We start from the raw sequence: 20,038 nt of genomic DNA on the forward strand, positions 1-20,038 counted from the left end.
TCTCCCTTTGTCCCAAGGTCCTTGCACATTTCCCTTTGTCCTATTTTTTACGATGTGTCCTTTGTTGTAGGCTTTGCTATTGTAGGCTTTGCAAGCTTTTTCAAGCTAACGTATTTGCCTTTTCCTTTTACCAATTTGCTTCAAAATTTATAAAAGACTCTTTACTCCATTAGGCACCTTCTAAAAATCAAATCTTCTAAAAATCTATTCATGTCTAAAACTAAAAGCTTTGTTTTGTGGAGAGGAGGAGTCGGGACTAAGCCCCACAGTCATGGTATTGCTAAAACAGCTCATCTATCCTCATCTAGAATATTATCATGATGTAGGCACTTTTCCACCTCTTAATGGTATTGCTTTTAAACAGTTTATCTATCCTCATCTAGAATATTATCATGATGTAGGCACTTTTCCACCTCTTAATGGTATTGCTTTTAAATAGGTTATTTATCCTCATCTAGAATATTAATGATGAAAATCATTCTTTTTGCATAGGATGTCCAATCCTAGAATATGGTAGGATGTCCTCTTTTAGTATTATGCATAAAAATAAGATATGTATTATTTTCTAAAATTTTTACCATAGCTTCGCTACTGCTATTACTGATAATTCTCAATTTTTTTCTGAAGAATAAAAGCTTGTAATGAAAATATGATAGTAGTTCCTCTTTTATGCTTAAAATCAAACTATGAATTTAAAGCATTGCCCGAGGAGCCATCCCTTGGCTTTTTCCATCGTTTTGCCTCTAATCTACGCATAACCCATTGCCCATTATCTTGATTAATGATTTTCCATGAAAAAGATGTGGATTTGTGTGAGATTTGATATAGAATAGCTCTCTTTTTTGTTTGATGGTGATTTGTGTGAGATTTGATGTAGAATAGCTCTCTTTTTTGTTTTTGAAAAGAATGCTTTTGCTTAATTTTTAGATTAATTTGTTATTTTTGTTATTGTTTTTATGGTTTTTCATGTTCTTAAGGTTTGCAAATAGTTTATCGTAGGCTTAGTTTGCATCCATTGCATCAAACAATGCAAGAGAATGCATTTCTTAGTGAATGTTAGCTCTCTTTAGTTTAAGCAGATCTAAGATCATTAATATTAGTTTAATTAATGTAAGAGAATGCATTTCTTAGTGAATGTTAGCTCTGTTTAGTTTAAACAGATCTAAGATCATTAATATTAGTTTAATTATGTGTTTTTGATTAAAATTATTTGGATTCGAGTGTTAGCAAGCATTACGAGTAGCTTAATCTTTCAAAAAATTTCTTAAAACCATAAAAAAAAACCCTTGAATTTGACTAATTTCTCTTAGTGGATTGGTTTTTGTCATGAAGGGTGATTAATCTTGTTCGAGGCTATCAAGAGGCTAAAAATTTAGAAAATGTGTTAATTGGGGTCTAAATTAATTATACGAGTAGTCGAAATTGGGGTTTTTAAGTGTTTTGAGAGCATCTAAATGCATCAAAACACCTAATCACATCAATTTTTTGATTAATTAGAGAAATTTGACTCTCTTTACTTAATTTTGCCTTAAAGAGGAGACTATAATTAAGAGTCTAATTAATCTCCTAATTTAGATTAATTTACACAATTGTTGATGCACAAAGATTAGTTTTTCCTTGCTCTATCCAATGGTGTGCTCAATTGTGTGAATTAATTAGGGATTAGTGGTTAATTAGAGTCTTTAATTAGTGTAAAAGAGGAAAAGATTAGTAAAAAGATTAATCTTTAATCACTTTTTTACATAACTCATTAAGGCTAATGAGCATTCAATGAGAAGATGCTCATGAGTTGTCAATTTGTCCATTTTGGGGTTCATTTATGAAGGGTGTAAGGTGTGTCATGAAAAGGTTGACTTTTTTTATTCCACTTACCTTTTTTAGGAAAATGCCCATATCCCTTTCATTTCAAGTTCAAAAAATATTCCCCCCAAAAAAGAGAAATTCATATTTCCCACCACTAGACCTCAAAAAAAAATCCCACGTGAATGGAAATCCGACATGAACAAAAAAATCACGTGAACGAAAAAACGACGTGATCGGAAAAATGACGTGAACAAAAATCCAACGTGAATGAAAAAATGACGTAAACGGAAATCTGACACGAAAACATGGCGTGAAAAAAAAAGAAATTTAATTTCTGCGTAAAGTTTGGTTCACACGTGAAAACCGGTTCACAGTGTGAAACACTAGTTCACGCGGCTAAATAAATTAATTAATTAATTTTCGCATGAAGTTCGGTTCACGCATGAAAACTGTTTCACGACGGCGAGAAACACCAATTCACAGTTAAAAAAAATAAAAATAAAAAAAATAAAAATAAAAACCAAATTTAATTTTTCGTAAAGTCCGACATGAAACACCAGCAGAGTTTCACGTGGGGGAGAGGGAAAAAAACTCTGAAAACACCCTTGTTTGGAGGCCCGTATCTCCTAAACCGTATATTTGATGAAGGTGCTCTAGGGCTCATCGGAAAGCAGACATCAAGCTCTTCGACTTTGGACTGGTCGTCCGAAGTCAAAATCGATCATTTTGGCCTCCAACCAGCAACCTCAAAATTTGACATGGAAATCAAGGCAAAAAACAACCCAAAAACCATGAAAAATCGCAAAAAACAGCAACGAAAACGATGTCGAGGCATATTCGGGCTACTTTTTGAGGGTCTAAACGACAAAATCACGGACGACTCAGGGAAACAAAGTTGTAGTAGTCCAAAATACTACAACTTTCTCATACAAAGTTTTTCAAAATTCCTTTTGGAACTCTCAAAAACGTGATGCGAAATAGGGAAAAAATCCTTGAATTTTTTTTCGTCTTAAGACAGTGATGGAGAATAGGTTTTAGGACCTCCTCTTCCATATGGGAAGTTCCTAGCATACGCTTTTTCTAAAAAAATATCTCTTAGGTCGTTCACATGCGTATAGTGCCTAAGCTAATTAGGGCAAACGGACACCCGTTTGATCCAACGAAGAGTACGCCAAGCCTCTTGAGACTGTAAAATGGGCCGAGAGAAAGTATAAAAAGCAAAAAAGAAAAAAACTATAATTGCTCGTTAAGAAGCATTTAGGCACTCCGACATGGCCACGATGGAGGGGTTGCCAAGGGTCACACAAGGACTGAACCCAATGGTGGCTGACATCTTCGAGCCATTGAGATCCATGCCACAAATTCACCTCTCGATGCCATTGGCCATGCCTATAACAAGCGTGTCATCAGGTTTTACACCCCCTATGACTTTGATCCCACCGGGCTTTAGTCCCTTGCCTAACATTCCCACACCATGTCCTATAAGTACCAACCCTTTCCTGGATGCCCACACCTTGGACACCGACTAGTTCACTGAGTCTCTTTCAACAAGAGCACTCACATACGGTCTCAATGATTCATATAGAAATACGGCCGTACAAATTTCTAAAATTATGGGCAAATACGATGGAACAACAAGGACCCTGTTCAATTCATTCAAATGTTTGAACAGAGATGTGAAGCCTTTGTAAATCCCAACTGTCCCATTAAGGTACATGCGCTGAACTTATGCTTAGAAGGAAAAGCTAGTCGATGGTTCATCGCATTAATACCGGCGATCAAGACCAACTTCAAAACCTTGAAATCAGCCTTTATACATGGCTTTTCCAGACAAGGTGATCGATGGAGTGCAGTAACAAAACTATATTCAATTGAGTGTCAACCTAATGAATCCATTAGAGATTTTATCCTTCTCAAATAAAACTCTTGGACTCACGTTTGTGAGTCATGGGAAAAGTTAAACGATGTTCAATTGAGGAGATGTTTTATGATGGGCTTGAAGAATAACAGCTTACACAACTTAATCATTGTATCCAATCCGGAAACATTCGATCAATGTTGTAAAGAAGCAATACGTTTAGATGACAACATGCTAGAAGATGATTATGCTACAAGGTGTTCCTCATATAAACCAAGTGAAGCAATGGCAAAAGAAAGATCAATCTCAGAATTGACATTCCCAAAATTTTATGCAACCTTGTTTAAAATCTTACACCCAATATCTATAAGAGAGGATGAAAACTTCAAAACCAAACATCCTTAATGCCTATAAAAGTGAGGAGCGAAATGCCTTGTGTCAAATGCAATCACTACGACCATCCCAATCCTCATTGTGCATACAAGGCACCTGTCCTTTTATACTGCATATATTGTAAAACCTTTGACCATGATACTAAAAAGTGTCCAGCTTCATCCACAATGGACTCAAAACCTTCATCTCCCGTGTACCAAACAGAAACAATCCAAAGGGTAGAAACTGCTCAAGGAACAGTTAATCGGACACTTCAGTGTTTCTATTGTCGTGGACCTCACAAGGTGGCAGACTGCACATTTGGAATACTTTCATGCCCATAGTCACTGACACCTTGAAACCAGTGTGTAAACGATGTGGCATTGATCACATGTTCCAAGATTGCCCAAGACGAGTTGCTTTAATGCAACTTGTCTCATAAAATACAACTTTTAACATCTTAAGTGTACAAAATGGGCAATTAGCCACGGTACCCTTGAATGTGCTTACACGCTTACAAGCCAAGGCATAACAAATAGTCAAAAAGAATGTAAAAGACAACACCTCAACATGGGTAGAAGAACATGCTTTAAAACAGAACCCAAAAGAAGGAGCAAAACCTTCTAAATCCAAGAAAAACAAGGGACAAAAAATTATCGAAACCAAGGTCAAATTAAAAGACAGGGAAAAGGAGTCTGTGAGGACATAAACCCAAAAGAGGACATAAACACAAAAGAGCCAAAAGCTATACATGATGCAGAAGCATCCACCTTAAAGGCCACCAAACAAACCTCGACACCCATAAGTGTGACACAGGATATAAAAACCCAAAAGAAAATTTGATCTCGTCGCATGGGTAAACATAATGAAAAACTAACAAACCAAAGAAAGTCAAAAAATGAAACAAGTTCTAGTACATCACTAAGTGAGGATGAAACAAGTTCTTACTCTTCGCTCAGTGCACTACATAGACCAATAAAAAAACTAGAACCCACCCAACCACCCCAAATGGATAATAATGATCACATGACACATGTGGAACGTAAAAAGCAAGCTCAGGAGAGTATGCTTAGCTTGGTTGAATGTCTTACAAGGTCACCGATTGTGATTGAGCCTCACAATGCCAATCCTAAACAGCAACCAAATTACAAAGCCTATATGAGTATTGCTTTCCCTTTCAAGAGGAAGACATACTCTCTACTATATAGAAGAGTCATTTGAGACAGATTATTGTACGAATTATAGGCTTGAGAAAGCACGTAAGGAATTCGATAATTTCCTTACAAGATTAAAACAGTCTCTCAAACCCTCATTTTCGGAGGAATGCTCTTCTCTGATAATAATAAAGCTAGCCTCACATCAACACTTGCACCTTTAATGGCTCAACCTGAGCTATACAAGGACATAACGAACTATATAAAATAGGACTATCAGGATTCGCAAGTTTCCAAATAGCCCTCATTAAGAATTGTCAGAGGGCCAAGTGTGCTGGGTACTCTTGAAAAAGCTGAGACCCAAACAGAGAATAAAAGTGAATGGGAATACGAAACAAACACAGGACCTGAAGCTAAAACCGAAACACCCATGGTTCCTTTGGAAGATTCTATCATGGTATGGTTGGATTTCCCTACAGGCAATGATGTTCAGCGCAAACACACATTGATTAGCCCTCGAGCAAGTCATAATATCATGGTGACAATAGACACTTGGGTGTCATTGGGACAACCTAAACTCACCCCGACAAGCAATAGTCTTGCAAAAGGAACCAATGAACAAAACATTGAAGTTCCAGGTTACTTTAGATACACTACTCGAACAATCGATGGCGATATGGAATTTACATTTCATGTCACCCTAGATTCCCTTGAGTATGATGTCATCATTATATGGCGGACCTTGGATAAGTGAATCGTTGTATTTACTAGATGAATCCATGCAAACAGTCACCTTGAACACTCCTACATGCAATGTACAATTGCCACGGGAGGAAGAAACCTTGGAGGAGCCGGAACTTCCAACATATCTTACTGAAAAGATCCCTAGGATTTTGGTTGGTTGGATTGGAAATTACGAATAAAATCACCACAACTCAAGCACAGCTTTATCCAACACGAGAACACAATCTCATGACCCTCGAGCTATGGGATTTGTTAGGTCAACCAACACTCATGGCACATCCTGAAAGGATTACCTTCACACAAGACTTGAACATGCCATGTTTGGGGTACTTTGAATATACAATGCATATTAAAACTAACCACCTCACTTGTTGCAAGCTTTTTGTGGTTATGTGTTAGAAGTAGATTTAATCTTGGGCCATAAATGGACTGTTGCTGCCCAAGCACCACTGCGCTTTGCTAGCGATAGAGTCATCATGATGGTCAACGACAAAAAGTTGACAGTACCATACTGTAAGGAAGAGGATCCAACTTTAATGGATATTTATGATGAACGCAAAAGGATACAAGCCTCTTCCACAAAAGCCTCTCTACACAATGACCTACCATTTGCGCCAACGACTGACTCAAATAAAGCATCTACTCCTTCAATCCCATCCTTACCTACGAAGTTCGATGCCAAGACCTCGCAATCGATATGTATTCTTGAAGAAATTCCCACAGCCAAACCATCTAGCTCTAATAGGGAACTCAAAGGAAAGGCCCTTGATCCTATGCATCTTCATCGACAAACCTCATCAAAGGAGAGAACCACATGCTCAAAGGCCTCGTCATCGAGACAGCCACTCAACAAGAGACTCTAACCTCATCATCATCAACAATGCCCACCATGAGTCTCAAACCTGTAGCCTTAGTGCCAACCAAAGTCAAGGAGGGCCCCAAACCTTCCACATCACCCCAAAAGAAAACTCCACCACGAGAACCACAATCAAGATATCTTAATAGTATTAAAATGTGGGTGGAAAAGCAGTATAGCTCAAGGCTACTATGAAGGTGCCAATCAAATTTGGGTGCCTCAAGGCTACTATGAAGGTGCCAATCAAATTTGGGTGCCTCGACAGTCAAAACCTCTTCCTCAACGTAGCACTCGAAAGCCAAGGAAGAAGAAAAGTAATCCATAACAACGTCCACAAAAGCCTATGCGAGTTCCTCAAAGAACTCCACCAATGCAACAAGTGTGGGTACCAAAAACATTGCTGCACAAAGGGTACTACCAAAGAAATACCAAATCTTGGGTCTCTAAGTGCATCACAAAGTCCCCTAAGCTTGCACAAAGAAGAAAGTCTCAACATCAAGCACATCGGCAACCAAATTACAGTGTTCATCAAAGATGGGTGCCTGTGCATGTACTTCAACAACAAGGATACTATGATAGTAATTCCATCATATGGTTACCAAAATTGAACAATGTGAAGAAAACCTCACCACCGACTTCAACCCCAACAACTTCACCTATAGTTCGACAAGAAATGGAGGCCCAAGAAACAACAAGCAAATCACTCAACCACTCTCGTGCATTCAGCACTAGCAACACAAGAGCTTGTTTGTTCAAGGCAAACAATCAGCAGTTTTCCTACTGCCTCGACATCATTTCAACAACAAATTCAAGATCAAATACGGAGATTTAAGAGCACATCAAGAACAAAATAACAAATTCAAGATCAACACAAGAGCTTGTTTGTTCAAGGCAAACAATCAGCAGTTTTCCTACTGCCTCGACATCATTTCAGCAACAAATTCAAGATCAAATACGGAGATTTAAGAGCACATCAAGAACAAAATAACAATGCTCTTGTCACTCCTCTGAGAATGAGAAATGAGCGCACAAGAAGCTGTTGTTTGCAAATCATAACCTAGATTATTTTTATTAAAGAAAAGAAAAGAAAAGAGAGGGTCAAAATCTGCAAAATCAAGGAGTTCCATCTTACGGCTTAAGAACCTGCACTTTCACGATTTAAGCCTCATCACTCATGGATTAAGCCATATTACACACAATAGCCACTATATATTTGTTAAGCTTATTTCTTACTATTCTTTTGGCTAAATTAATGTAGCAGCTGCTCCATGAGTACATATCCATACTCATGCACTGGAGAACATTTGCACCAAAGCCTCACCATCAACAACTTCCAGATACATCTCTGGATGGGGGGGCCATGGTGGGCGAAAGCCTGGTCAATGGTACAACCCATTGCCTGGAATTTTCTTTCAAATTACAAACCTCTCCAAACGACGCCACAATCTTCACAACTCAATGATTTTCAATCCCTATAGTGATGAAGATCTTTATATTAGCCTTGCAAGTCGACGTAATTCTTTCAATCCTCACCAACAAGTGGCTACTTCAACACAGAGCAGTCCAACAAGAGTCTATATGACTCAATTCTTATACTTCATGAAAATCTACTTCTAAGAGCACTTAATTATGTATTAAAACATAAAAAGCACATGGGTAGAAGAAGACAGGATCAGGTTCTACTCAACAACATTTGACAAGAATCCTGCCACACAAAGGGACATCATCACAAGCCAATTACTTCAAATGATAAATGTCGCTTCAATGAATCAAATGAGGAACTGAGAATCACCATCTCGTTTCTGATGATTAAGTCTACGTTCCTCCGGATCCTTCTCTCTCTTCTCTCCCATTATTAACATCACTTAGTGTCCCTACTAACAAAAATCACATGTAACCTTCCGATGATTGTCGAAAACAAAGTGAGCAAAAAAAAAAGGCTCACAAAATATAAAAATGCAATCATTCGCAAAACCCCCCACCCCATTAGGAATTCCCAATACACCACTAACCTCTTCATTCATTAACTATCTTTTCTTATTCCTTTCGGAGGAATAAAGACCATTGAACATCATTCAACATCAAAGCCATCAAGGACAAAGCTTGTTCATTCTCCCCACACAAAGGTCTTCGACGCGGACACGCGGACGCGATTGTCATCAAGAAGGGGGGAATGTTAATCCGATTCTAGGATTAACAAGAGTTACCACCATTATCTTACATCAAGGAGTTACGGTAGATATACCAAAGGGTCATACATTCATGATATGAAGCAATAGTGTCCAAAGCTACAACTTGGACGGGCACCCGTAATGGTATAACGGAGTATTTATGGGCGATTCCTGCTTCAAGAGCGTGTGGTAGCAAGTTAGGATGAAGTCCTAAGCGATATACTTCATGGATATATTATGAGAGTAGTCATTGTAATAGCATTATGCCTCTTATGAGCCTAAAGTGCCTGCCCGACCACAGTTTAAGTGAGTGTGAGCACTTATGGCCATGTATATAAGTGAATTTCTCTCATAATACAACATACTCTCCCATTGTGCAATTGAGCCTTGCTCTTGCTAATCTCTCTCCCTAATGCATACTAGTGAGTGTGTGTGAGTGAAGTGAGGTGAGAGGAGGGACGAGGACCCATAGTGTAACGCGGCGGTGTGACAACGCTCACGGGAGACGCGGTGGAATTGCTTCTCAAGGAGTTGTAGAGCTTGGAGACTTCAAGGGTTATGAGCTTGGCCATTGGAAAGATCCTCACGACAGTTGCGGTTCACCAGGTAATCTCTTTTTGGATGTGTTTAGGGTGAGCCATAACACTTGTGCTATGTCTATTGTGCTTGCAATAATAGGGAGTTCTTCTTCCTCTCAGGTAACTTATAGAACTTGCTATTGATTTATGGAATCCCACGATGGCTTTCATATTATTGTTTGTTTTTAACTTTGTATCTGATTATGGGTTAAGGACTTGATGGAAACCCATAGTATGCTCTGACCATAATATTCATGTTATCAACCTTTAAAGGATGACAAGATACATACCTCTCGGGGTATCCTATTTGGGATTAATATTTGGATGATGAAAATATGTTCTTTGGTTTTTGAGATTATTTCAGTTTTGCATGCTGCACTTTGACTGTTATGTATGATTAACACTACACCTACTCTGCTAATATGGGCAAATCTTGAAGTTATGAATGCCCTAAATCCCCTCACACATGGAGTGTTGGATTATTGATGATACTGGGATGCGCTTAACTGGGAATGATATACAATGCCCTGGTTGTTTTTTAATACTACAAATAAGTTTTTAATAATCTCTTTTACCTTTGGTCTTGCATAACTATGGGTTTTTGATTATGACTCATCGGGCTTGCTCTGTTGAGCTCTCTTCGTCCTGTAGGTTACACCTACGGTCGAGTAATTAACGACTATTATGAGATTAAAATTTCACTTGGCCCTTGCTGACGGGCAGAACCGGGATCCTAATCTTAACATAGAACGTCCTAATTCCTTATGCACACATATTGTGTGATTATTGAGGATACAAGGTTATGTATGTCTAGAAATATGGTTGAATAGCAGCTTACTGCAATGATATTGTCTAAATGGCATTCTGACGTTTTATTTTCATACGGCTTTACATGGATGATTGCATATACTGTTGATGATATAGCTCCTATTTTAGAATGACAAAATGGATGCTTTTACGGGTTATAACACCACGAATGCTCATAATACGACATTTTTTTGGGTCTTAATACTGCCTCTGATAGGCATACATGCCTCATGGTATCTTTTCTGAATTTTTCATAGTAGGATATTACTATGACAATCATTTGTCTAAATCATTTGTTTATGAGTTAGGGTATTTTGTTGAGATACACGAAATTTTGAAACAAATACATGCTAGTTTCTACTTACGTGACAGGAGGAGATAGATTGAATAACTACTAGGTTATTGGGATTACTATAAGGCCAATTGTCTTGATAGTATCTGGAAGCCAACTGTCTTCCATACTTATAGATGAAGATAAGGTTTGATCCCTTTACTTAGGGATGATACTAGGGTGACAATCCTAATACATATCAAGGGACTAGATCCCATCACCTCATAAACCATAAGATATTTTGGGTGACATCTATCACATGTGGTAGATCCTATGACACTTGCAAGACACACACCGATTCACTCTTTGTTTGTATGTTTGGATGGATGCAGGTAACAGGATCTGTTCTCTCAAAATATCTTTGGGTTTATGCTCTACACCAAAAGTTTCCAAATAATGGAGTCACTGGCTCCACTTACTTGTAACATGATTATTGTATATAAATATGTTGTTATATAATCATGTTTAACATTTTCACTGGTCAAGTTAGATAAGGTTCTTGATTTTTTCGAGTGCTGATGTAAAAGACTAAAAACACACACACACACACACGGTCAAAACTGTTAGAATGCTGAAGATTAGAAAGTTCAAGAATGTTTTTGACTTCTAATTTACTAATTTACAACTGTTAAGGCCACATAAATCTGGCTGAAAATCAATGTAAATTATATATATATATGTATAAATATGTGTGTGTGTGAGTAAATGACCCAGCTCGCTTTTTGAAAGTTCGGTTATAAGGCATGGGAAGAGTGAAAAGGAAGAACAGAAGTGAAAATAAAGCCTTGTGCAAAAGTGTAAGCTGCTGACGTGAAAGGTAAACAACAATATCTGTTCGTGTCATGTGAATCGTGTGATGACTCGAGAGGCACGTGTGGTTTGAGGAAGCGTATATACAAGTTTTCTGCGATTCTCTGTGCCTACGACCCCTAGCAACCCATCATGCGAAAAACCACCGATTCTCTTGAAAACGAGCTTCACGGTTACAAGCTGGACCACTGGGGCCATCAAGTCCACACTGCTTCGGATGCTTGCATCCAACACATCAACTCTTACTACCTGGAGGTGTGTGTGTGAGAGAGATTTATATATTTGGATAATCTTGTTTTTCTTTCCCTGTTAATCTGATTTCTTGTTGGGGGTGGGTGGTGTGTGTTTGTGTGCGCGTGTGTTAATCTGATTTCGTGTTGTGTGTGTGTGTCTGTGTTAATCTAATTTCTTGTTTTGTGTGTGTGTGTGTGTGTGTGTGTGTGTGTGTGTGTTTCTCGTAGGTGTTAACTTATGGATCAAATCAGAAGATCATTTTGAAAGCAGTGGAACACGACGCCAGTTGTGCCCTCGCCCTTGCCCTCTCTGCTTTGCATTCCCTTAAATGTGGCTCTGCTGATGCACTCTCCCTCTTGGCAGCTGCTAAGAGTTTCCTGGTAAGTGAGTGAATCCTTCTGTAATTTTTAACCCTTATACAAAACACATTCTCTCTAAATCAAAAACGAAGAAATTAAGTAAGGAGAAAAAAATGATGTTGCCAATTCATAACCCCTTCAATTACAAACCAAAAACCCCATTGACCAGAAAAACAAAAGCTTGATGTTTGTGAGCTGATCATCCCTTCTAACTTTGTGATCTCAATCCAGTTGAGATCATCCCTTCTAACTTTGTGATCTCAATCCAGTTGACCTTTGGCCGTGGCGATGTGATCATAGAGAAATTTTGGCATGAGTAGCTAAACTGTATCAGAAACTCTCCTGTGTAGCAGATATGTGATCCTTTACTCTCCGGAAGTTGTGTCGTAATTCCAACTCGCTCTAGTTTTAAGGCTCCCAATTTCCAACACATTTTGGAGTGATGTATGACAAAGAAAAATGGATTTGGGAGATTTGGCAGTGCCAGCGCAAAGTGAGTCTTGGTTTGAAATACATGGGGATTGCACCTGACAACATCCAATGGGGTGGGCATGGCGTGACAACGGACTATGTTATGTTCCTTGAGCTAGTGTCAACATAGTTTGGTTGTCGTGATGGCTCATTTGTGGGGTCGACTTTGGTTTGTGTATACTGGGAGCGTTGATCTCGGAATACTTAAAAAATACTTATGCATTTAAACACGTCCAAAACTGTTAATGTGGCACTAGAATGTGCAAAAAATGAATCAAGGTCATCAACAACCACCCTAGGTGTGGAAGATGGGCCAACACATGCCTCCCCGACCACCCTACCCTCTTCCCTTCTGTCACCTTTAGGTATTTTGAATGTTCGCATTACAAACTTGTGGTAATTCTCAATCACCAAGTTGCCAAATATAGTGAGCAAAAGACAACAGTTCAAATTATAGTAACAAAAAAACACGTTTTGTCATTTCAAAAGCAATGAAATGTTTCACGCCCAAAAATGTTTTGAAACATTTTCAAAACTGTTACGTCCAAACTAGGGTTAGGGCAACCCAAGATTAGGAGGTAACCCCACATGGGTTAGGGCCTTATAAGGGGAGGCTATAGTCTAGTCAGATTTGTAGCGCATGGCCATTTGGGACTATTCGGCATGAGGTCATCTGAAATCGGTCTTCAAAAACTCTGATAAGCAGTAAACAAACACTTCGCCACACACAAGTACTTTAATTGAATTGAGATTTGAAAATAAAGAGGGAGATAGAGTGGGAGTTAGAATACTCTTGCACAAGAGAACTGCATTGGTCCCAAACCCTGGCGTCCCTTGCGGTATTTCTTTTATTTCAGAGACATGTAGAAAATGGAAAAATCAGGCTATGTAGAAAGAGGTGATGATACTGCGTATCCCATTGTGCATGTTGGTAAAGTGCCATTGTCTATACAGGATGGAAAAATGAAGTACTTAGTGTACTTCATGTTTCAAATATTATAAAGAACTTGGTTTCTGTTGGACAGATGGTTCAGTAGGGTCTGCAGGTGAGGTTTAATTCTCAAGGATATTTTATAGAAGACTTTAAAAATCAGTGTTGCTTGGTTACAAAGGGTAACAGAAATGGCAAGATGTTTACTTTGGATGCGAACATGACTGAGGTAAAGTCAGCCATGTTTGCACATGGAACATATTTCATTGCAACAAGTTCCAAGTTCCAAGCTCCAAGTCCAAATCCCAAGTCCAAGTTCGAAGTCCAAGTTCCAAGTTCCAAGTCCAAATCCCAAGTCCAAGTTTCAAGTTTCAAGCCCAAATCCAAATCCCGAATCTCAAAGATGAGCAGTGGCGGCGGGAGGAGACTGTTAACAGTCATCTTCTGTCTGTACATTACACCAGGGTCTCTGTTGTGGGTGTGCCCGCCCATTTTAGGTGTTCCCCCATTTTTCCTCATTCTCCATAGTTTTTTTTCCATTTTTGCTAGGTGTGGGAGGACTGTTTTTGGTTGTCGGCCGTATCAGATGCTGGCCGACTGTTTCTATGCTACCCGACCGGACCCTCTTTGCTGGTCGACTGTTTTTTTAAAGTCATGTGTATTTATTGCTGGCTGTGAACATGTCCGGCTGCTGTCGGCTTATTTTGGGCTGGCCGACCAGCAGCCTGGGGCCATATAACCACACATGTTTTGTATCATATTCGGGATTTTCTTGTGTATATCTCTCCCTCTCTCATTTGTGTTTTGCCCTCTACAGCAGTTGTTTTCATTTCCGCTTTGCATTTTGACATGGTATCAGAGCCCTAGGTGGCTTGAAGCTTGGAGATAGTGGGAACTCTAGGGTTTGTTGATTTGTGGTGCTGATTGGAGATTGCTTGGGCTGTTTGGGACTTGGAGATCGGGTAGAAGGCGGCCATCACCGTTGAACAGCCACCTTGCATACTATTTGTAGCCTCCTCTTCATTTTTTTCCCCACCCACCCTCCCTTCACAAGACCTTGTGAACCCTTAAGATGGCTGAGAAGCACATGAAGATTCCTACACTCCCCACGTTCCCGATGGATCGACAGTTGGACGGGAACAACTATGGCATATGGAAGGTAATGACGGAGTCTGCCTTGGAGTCTTATGACTTGGCTGATTTCATTGTGGTTGGTGTTCCATGGCCGGAGCTAGAGAACGAGGAGTTGTTACCCTCTACTAGGAAAGAACGGGAGGCTCAGGCACAATTGTGGGATTGTGTCAATGCCCGTGTGCGTTCTACCATCTTCCTTATTTGCACACCACAAGTGATTAATCATATAAAGCATATGACGCTGGCCAGAGGGATTTGGCAGCATTTGGCTTCTCTGTATAACAGGGTATCACCCATGAAGCGGATCTCTTTGGAAGCGCAGATGCGGGTGATGAATCCTGCAAAGTCTTTGACGATGCGGGAGTACATCAAGAAGTTGCAAGCCCTTCAGTAGGAGGTTCTTAAGGTTGAGAAAGAGATATCTTCAGAGGACATGGCCATCACATTGTTGTCTCATTTGTCCTCTCAGTACTCAGTATTTTACTCCTCTTTGATCACCAGTGGTAGGCTCGGCACCATCACGTGGGAGGAGCTTATGCCTATGGTCTTGGACTAGGAAGAGCGTTTGACGAACCCTCCACAGGGCGGAGGTTTTGAGGCCTTGACTGGCCAGCGATCGAAAGGCCATAACAACAACAACAATAAAGGCAAAGGGAAGTCTTCATCCGAGAAGTCTTCTGAGAAGAAGCCCGATTCAGACCGTGAGAAACTGAAGGCCGAGCAGACCTGTAACGATTGTGACGAGAAAGGCCACTATTGGAGAAAGTGTCCTAAGCGGAATATCGGGAAGAGTGCTGATTCTTTAGTCTCAGCCGTTGCAAAGATTCCTGCCTTTGTGCACTTGGAGATTTTGGACACAGATGCTTCATCTTCTTCGAGCAAGGAGGCAGTTGGCTTCATCGTCAGGGATACTCGGGAGTGGATTCTTGATAGTGGTGCTTCCAGGCACGTGACTCCTTTGCTTGAGTTCTTACAGGATCTTAAATGATAGTCAGGTCGCATTTTCATTGGCGACAATTCTACTATACCGATTCATAGTGAGGGCAGGATGGAGATTATTCCTGATGGCAAAGGGGGGAATTTCTCTCGTATTCTTTACGTCCCAGCACTTGGTTTTCATCTATTGTCATTGCATGAGGTTTGCAAGACTGGCTTCCGGCTGGAGTTTGAGGAGCATTCTGTTGCTCTACGAGACAGAGAAACAGGCCAAGTTGTTTGGGAAGGCGGAGTGGAGAACGATATCTACAAACTCTTAGCACTCTCTTCTCTGACAAGCACTCAGATCGGTGATTTGTGACACTTCCGTTTTGGCCACTTCAATGTGGATGCGTTGCAACGGGCTTTCTGGGACCAGATGGTGGATGGCTTGCGAGATGTTGGCAGTAGGCAGGGACGCTGTAGTTCTTGCATTTGTGGTAAGCAGCATAGGGAATCTTTTCTGAAGCAGGCTTCTAGGTGGGCTTCAAAACCTTTGGAGTTGGTACACATTGACTTGTGTGGACCTATGCAGACACATCCTTGGGAAGTTCTTTGTATTTTATGTTGCTTGTTGATGATTGTAGCAGATTCACATGGGTTTATTTCCTTTCCCAGAAGGGCCAGGCTTTTGCTTGGTTCAAGGAGTGGCATGTGATGGTGGAGAAAGAGTCTGGAAAACTCTTCGGGCTGACAAAGGAGGAGAGTTTTCTTCCAATGCGTTTGTGCGGAACATGGCATCAAGCGGGAGTTGGCCAATACACGTGCGTCTTCAGTGAATGGAGTGGTTGAACGAAAGAACCAGATTGTGGTGGAGATGGCGAGGACGATGTTGGGGCATTGTGATCTTGCTCGTCCACTTTGGGGAGAGGCTGTGGCTACAGCTGTCCATATCCGCAACCGATCTCCGATGACTTCAATACCAAAGATAACTCCATTTAAGGCTTATTTTGGCAGGAAACCAGATGTCTCCCATTTTTGTGTGTTTGGGAGTGATGCCTATGTTCACATTCCAAAGAAGCAGAGGGCAAAGCTTGACTCGAAGTCCCGGAAGCTTGTATTTGTGGAATATAACTCTCTTTCCAAAGGATATAGGTTGTATGACCCAAAGCGGAACGAGATTGTTGTCAGCAGAGATGTTGTTTTTGATGAGCATGTTCTTGCTTCCACTGTTGATGAGCTGCCACTTCTTGGAGACGCAGATGAGTGTGATGATGATTCCCAGTCTATTGTTCCAGCTAGACAGCCTAAGTCAGTTGTAGAGGTTAAGCCCGCGGCTGGAGATGAGCCCCCGCAGTAGCAGGAGGCTCCGCGTTCTGTTTGAGTACCCAGGTGGTTGTTTGACACCCTTCGGGAGTCCGGTGTTATGGAGCTTCCCTCCGAGTGGACCATAGAGGACGGACCTCGAAGATCGCATAGAGTTCATGACAAGAGCCATTCAACGGAGCTCTTACAGGTAAACTATGCTTTGATATCTCGTATCATGCGGGACAAAGAGCCCACTTCCGTAAAGGAAGCTCTTTCTTAGGATACTTGGAGGAAAGCCATGCAAGTGGAATTGGATGCCATAGAGAAGAATAAAGCTTGGCAGTTGGTTCCAAGACTGTCAAAACGGTCAGTCATTGGTGTCAAGCGGGTCTTTAAGACCAAGTATACGTCTGATGGGTCGATGGACAAACACAAAGCGAGACTTGTGGCTAAGGGTTAACCATTATGCTCAGCGGCTTGGCATCGACTATGAGGATACCTTTGCACCGACAGTGAGGATGACCACGATTCGGACTGTTCTTGCCCTTGTCTCTTCTCAACGGTGGTCCATATATCAAATGGATGTCAAATCCACGTTCCTTAATGGTGACCTGCAGGAGGAGGTGTATGTTGAGTAGCCTCCAGGCTTTGAGGTTCCAGGATCAAAGGGGATGGTTTACAGGTTACGGAAGGCCTTGTATGGTCTTAAGCAGGCTTCCAGGGCTTGGAATTAGAAGATTGATTCCTTCTTTCTACGGACTGGATTTCAGAGATCAGTTGCAAATCCTAACTTGTATCTCTTTCAGGAACACGGTTTGGTCACATTGATCATCCTTTATGTGGATGATCTCATTCTCATTGGCGGTCATGTGGAGCACATAGCAGTGACGAAGGCTGCCTTGTCAAAGGAGTTTGAGATGACCGACTTAGCCTTACTCCACTTCTTCTTGGGATTGGAGATCTGGCAGACCCAGAGGGGGTTCTTTGTCTCTCAGCAGCGGTATGTTCATGAGTTGCTTGAGGCCTTTGGGATGGAGAATGCAAGCCTATCACGTCACCGATGGACCCGAACACGAAGCTTACAGTGAATGATCCTTGTGAGCCGGTTGATGCTTCTTTGTATCGGAAGCTTGTTGGTTCATTGATCTGGTTGCTGAATGCCAGATTGGACTTAAGCTTTCCTATGGGGCTGTTGAGCTCGTTCATGCAGACGCCTTTGAAGACTCATTGGGACGCAGGATGCTTCCCTCCGAGTGGACCATAGAGGGCGGACCTCGAAGATCGCATAGAGTTCATGACAAGAGCCATTCAACGGAGCTCTTACAGGTAAACTATGCTTTGATATCTCGTATCATGCGGGACAAAGAGCCCACTTCCGTAAAGGAAGCTCTTTCTTAGGATACTTGGAGGAAAGCCATGCAAGTGGAATTGGATGCCATAGAGAAGAATAAAGCTTGGCAGTTGGTTCCAAGACTGTCAAAACGGTCAGTCATTGGTGTCAAGTGGGTCTTTAAGACCAAGTATACGTCTGATGGGTCGATGGACAAACACAAAGCCAGACTTGTGGCTAAGGGTTAACCATTATGCTCAGCGGCCTGGCATCGACTATGAGGATACCTTTGCACCGACAGTGAGGGTGACCACGATTCGGACTGTTCTTGCCCTTGCCTCTTCTCAACGGTGGCCCATATATCAAATGGATATCAAATCCACGTTCCTTAAGGGTGACTTGCAGGAGGAGGTGTATGTTGAGCAGCCTCCAGGCTTTGAGGTTCCAGGATCAAAGAGGATGGTTTACAGGTTACGGAAGGCCTTGTATGGTCTTAAGCAGACTTCCAGGGCTTGGAATTAGAAGATTGATTCCTTCTTTCTACGGATTGGATTTCAGAGATCAGTTGCAGATCCTAACTTGTATCTCTTTCACGAACACGGTTTGGTCACGTTGAACATCCTTTATGTGGATGATCTCATTCTCATTGGCGGTCATGTGGAGCACATAGCAATGACGAAGGCTGCCTTGTCAAAGGAGTTGGAGATGACCGACTTAGCCTTACTCCACTTCTTCTTGGGATTGGAGATCTGGCAGACCCAGAGGGGGTTCTTTGTCTCTCAGCAGCGGTATGTTCATGAGTTGCTTGAGGCCTTTGGGATGGAGAATGCAAGTCTATCACGTCACCGATGGACCCGAACACGAAGCTTACAGTGAATGATCCTTGTGAGCCGGTTGATGCTTCTTTGTATCGGAAGCTTGTTGGTTCATTGATATGGTTGCTGAATGCCAGATTGGACTTAAGCTTTCCTGTGGGGCTGTTGAGCTCGTTCATGCAGACGCCTTTGAAGACTCATTGGGACGCAGGATGCATGACAAGAGCCATTCAACGGAGCTCTTACAGGTAAACTATGCTTTGATATCTCGTATCATGCGGGACAAAGAGCCCACTTCCGTAAAGGAAGCTCTTTCGTAGGATACTTGGAGGAAAGCCATGCAAGTGGAATTGGATGCCATAGAGAAGAATAAAGCTTGGCAGTTGGTTCCAAGACTGTCAAAACGGTCAGTCATTGGTGTCAAGTGGGTCTTTAAGACCAAGTATATGTCTGATGGGTCGATCGACAAACACAAAGCCAGACTTGTGGCTAAGGGTTAACCATTATGCTCAGCGGCCTGGCATCGACTATGAGGATACCTTTGCACCGACAGTGAGGGTGACCACGATTCGGACTGTTCTTGCCCTTGCCTCTTCTCAACGGTGGCCCATATATCAAATGGATGTCGAATCCACGTTCCTTAATGGTGACTTGCAGGAGGAGGTGTATGTTGAGCAGCCTCCAGGCTTTGAGGTTCCAGGATCAAAGGGGATGGTTTACAGGTTACGGAAGGCCTTGTATGGTCTTAAGCACGCTTCCAGGGCTTGGAATCAGAAGATTGATTCCTTCTTTCTACGGACTGGATTTCAGAGATCAGTTGCAAATCCTAACTTGTATCTCTTTCAGGAACACGGTTTGGTCACGTTGATCATCCTTTATGTGGATGATCTCATTCTCATTGGCGGTCATGTGGAGCACATCAGTGACGAAGGCTGCCTTGTCAAAGGAGTTTGAGATGACCGACTTAGCCTTACTCCACTTCTTCTTGGGATTGGAGATCTGGCAGACCCAGAGGGGGTTCTTTGTCTCTCAGCAGCGGTATGTTCATGAGTTGCTT

General features: G+C 41.4%; 1 protein-coding gene across 1 annotated transcript in view; it reads left to right on the forward strand.

The window, feature by feature from the left end:
* The first annotated feature begins 11,413 nt into the window (after window positions 1-11,413).
* LOC147624830 (Tetratricopeptide repeat (TPR)-like superfamily protein) overlaps window positions 11,414-20,038 on the forward strand; it is a 36,778-nt gene continuing 28,153 nt past the window's right edge. The window contains exons 1-2 of the mRNA XM_086818055.1: window positions 11,414-11,739; window positions 11,946-12,098. Of these exons, the coding sequence (XP_086674181.1) occupies window positions 11,617-11,739; window positions 11,946-12,098 (276 nt within the window). The 5' untranslated portion in view covers window positions 11,414-11,616. The remainder of the gene's footprint in view (window positions 11,740-11,945; window positions 12,099-20,038) is intronic.

Source organism: Cibotium barometz, chromosome 24, assembly GCF_041138505.1.
Source record: "Cibotium barometz isolate CiBa-2024 chromosome 24, ASM4113850v1, whole genome shotgun sequence".
NCBI classification, from domain to species: domain Eukaryota; kingdom Viridiplantae; phylum Streptophyta; class Polypodiopsida; order Cyatheales; family Cibotiaceae; genus Cibotium; species Cibotium barometz.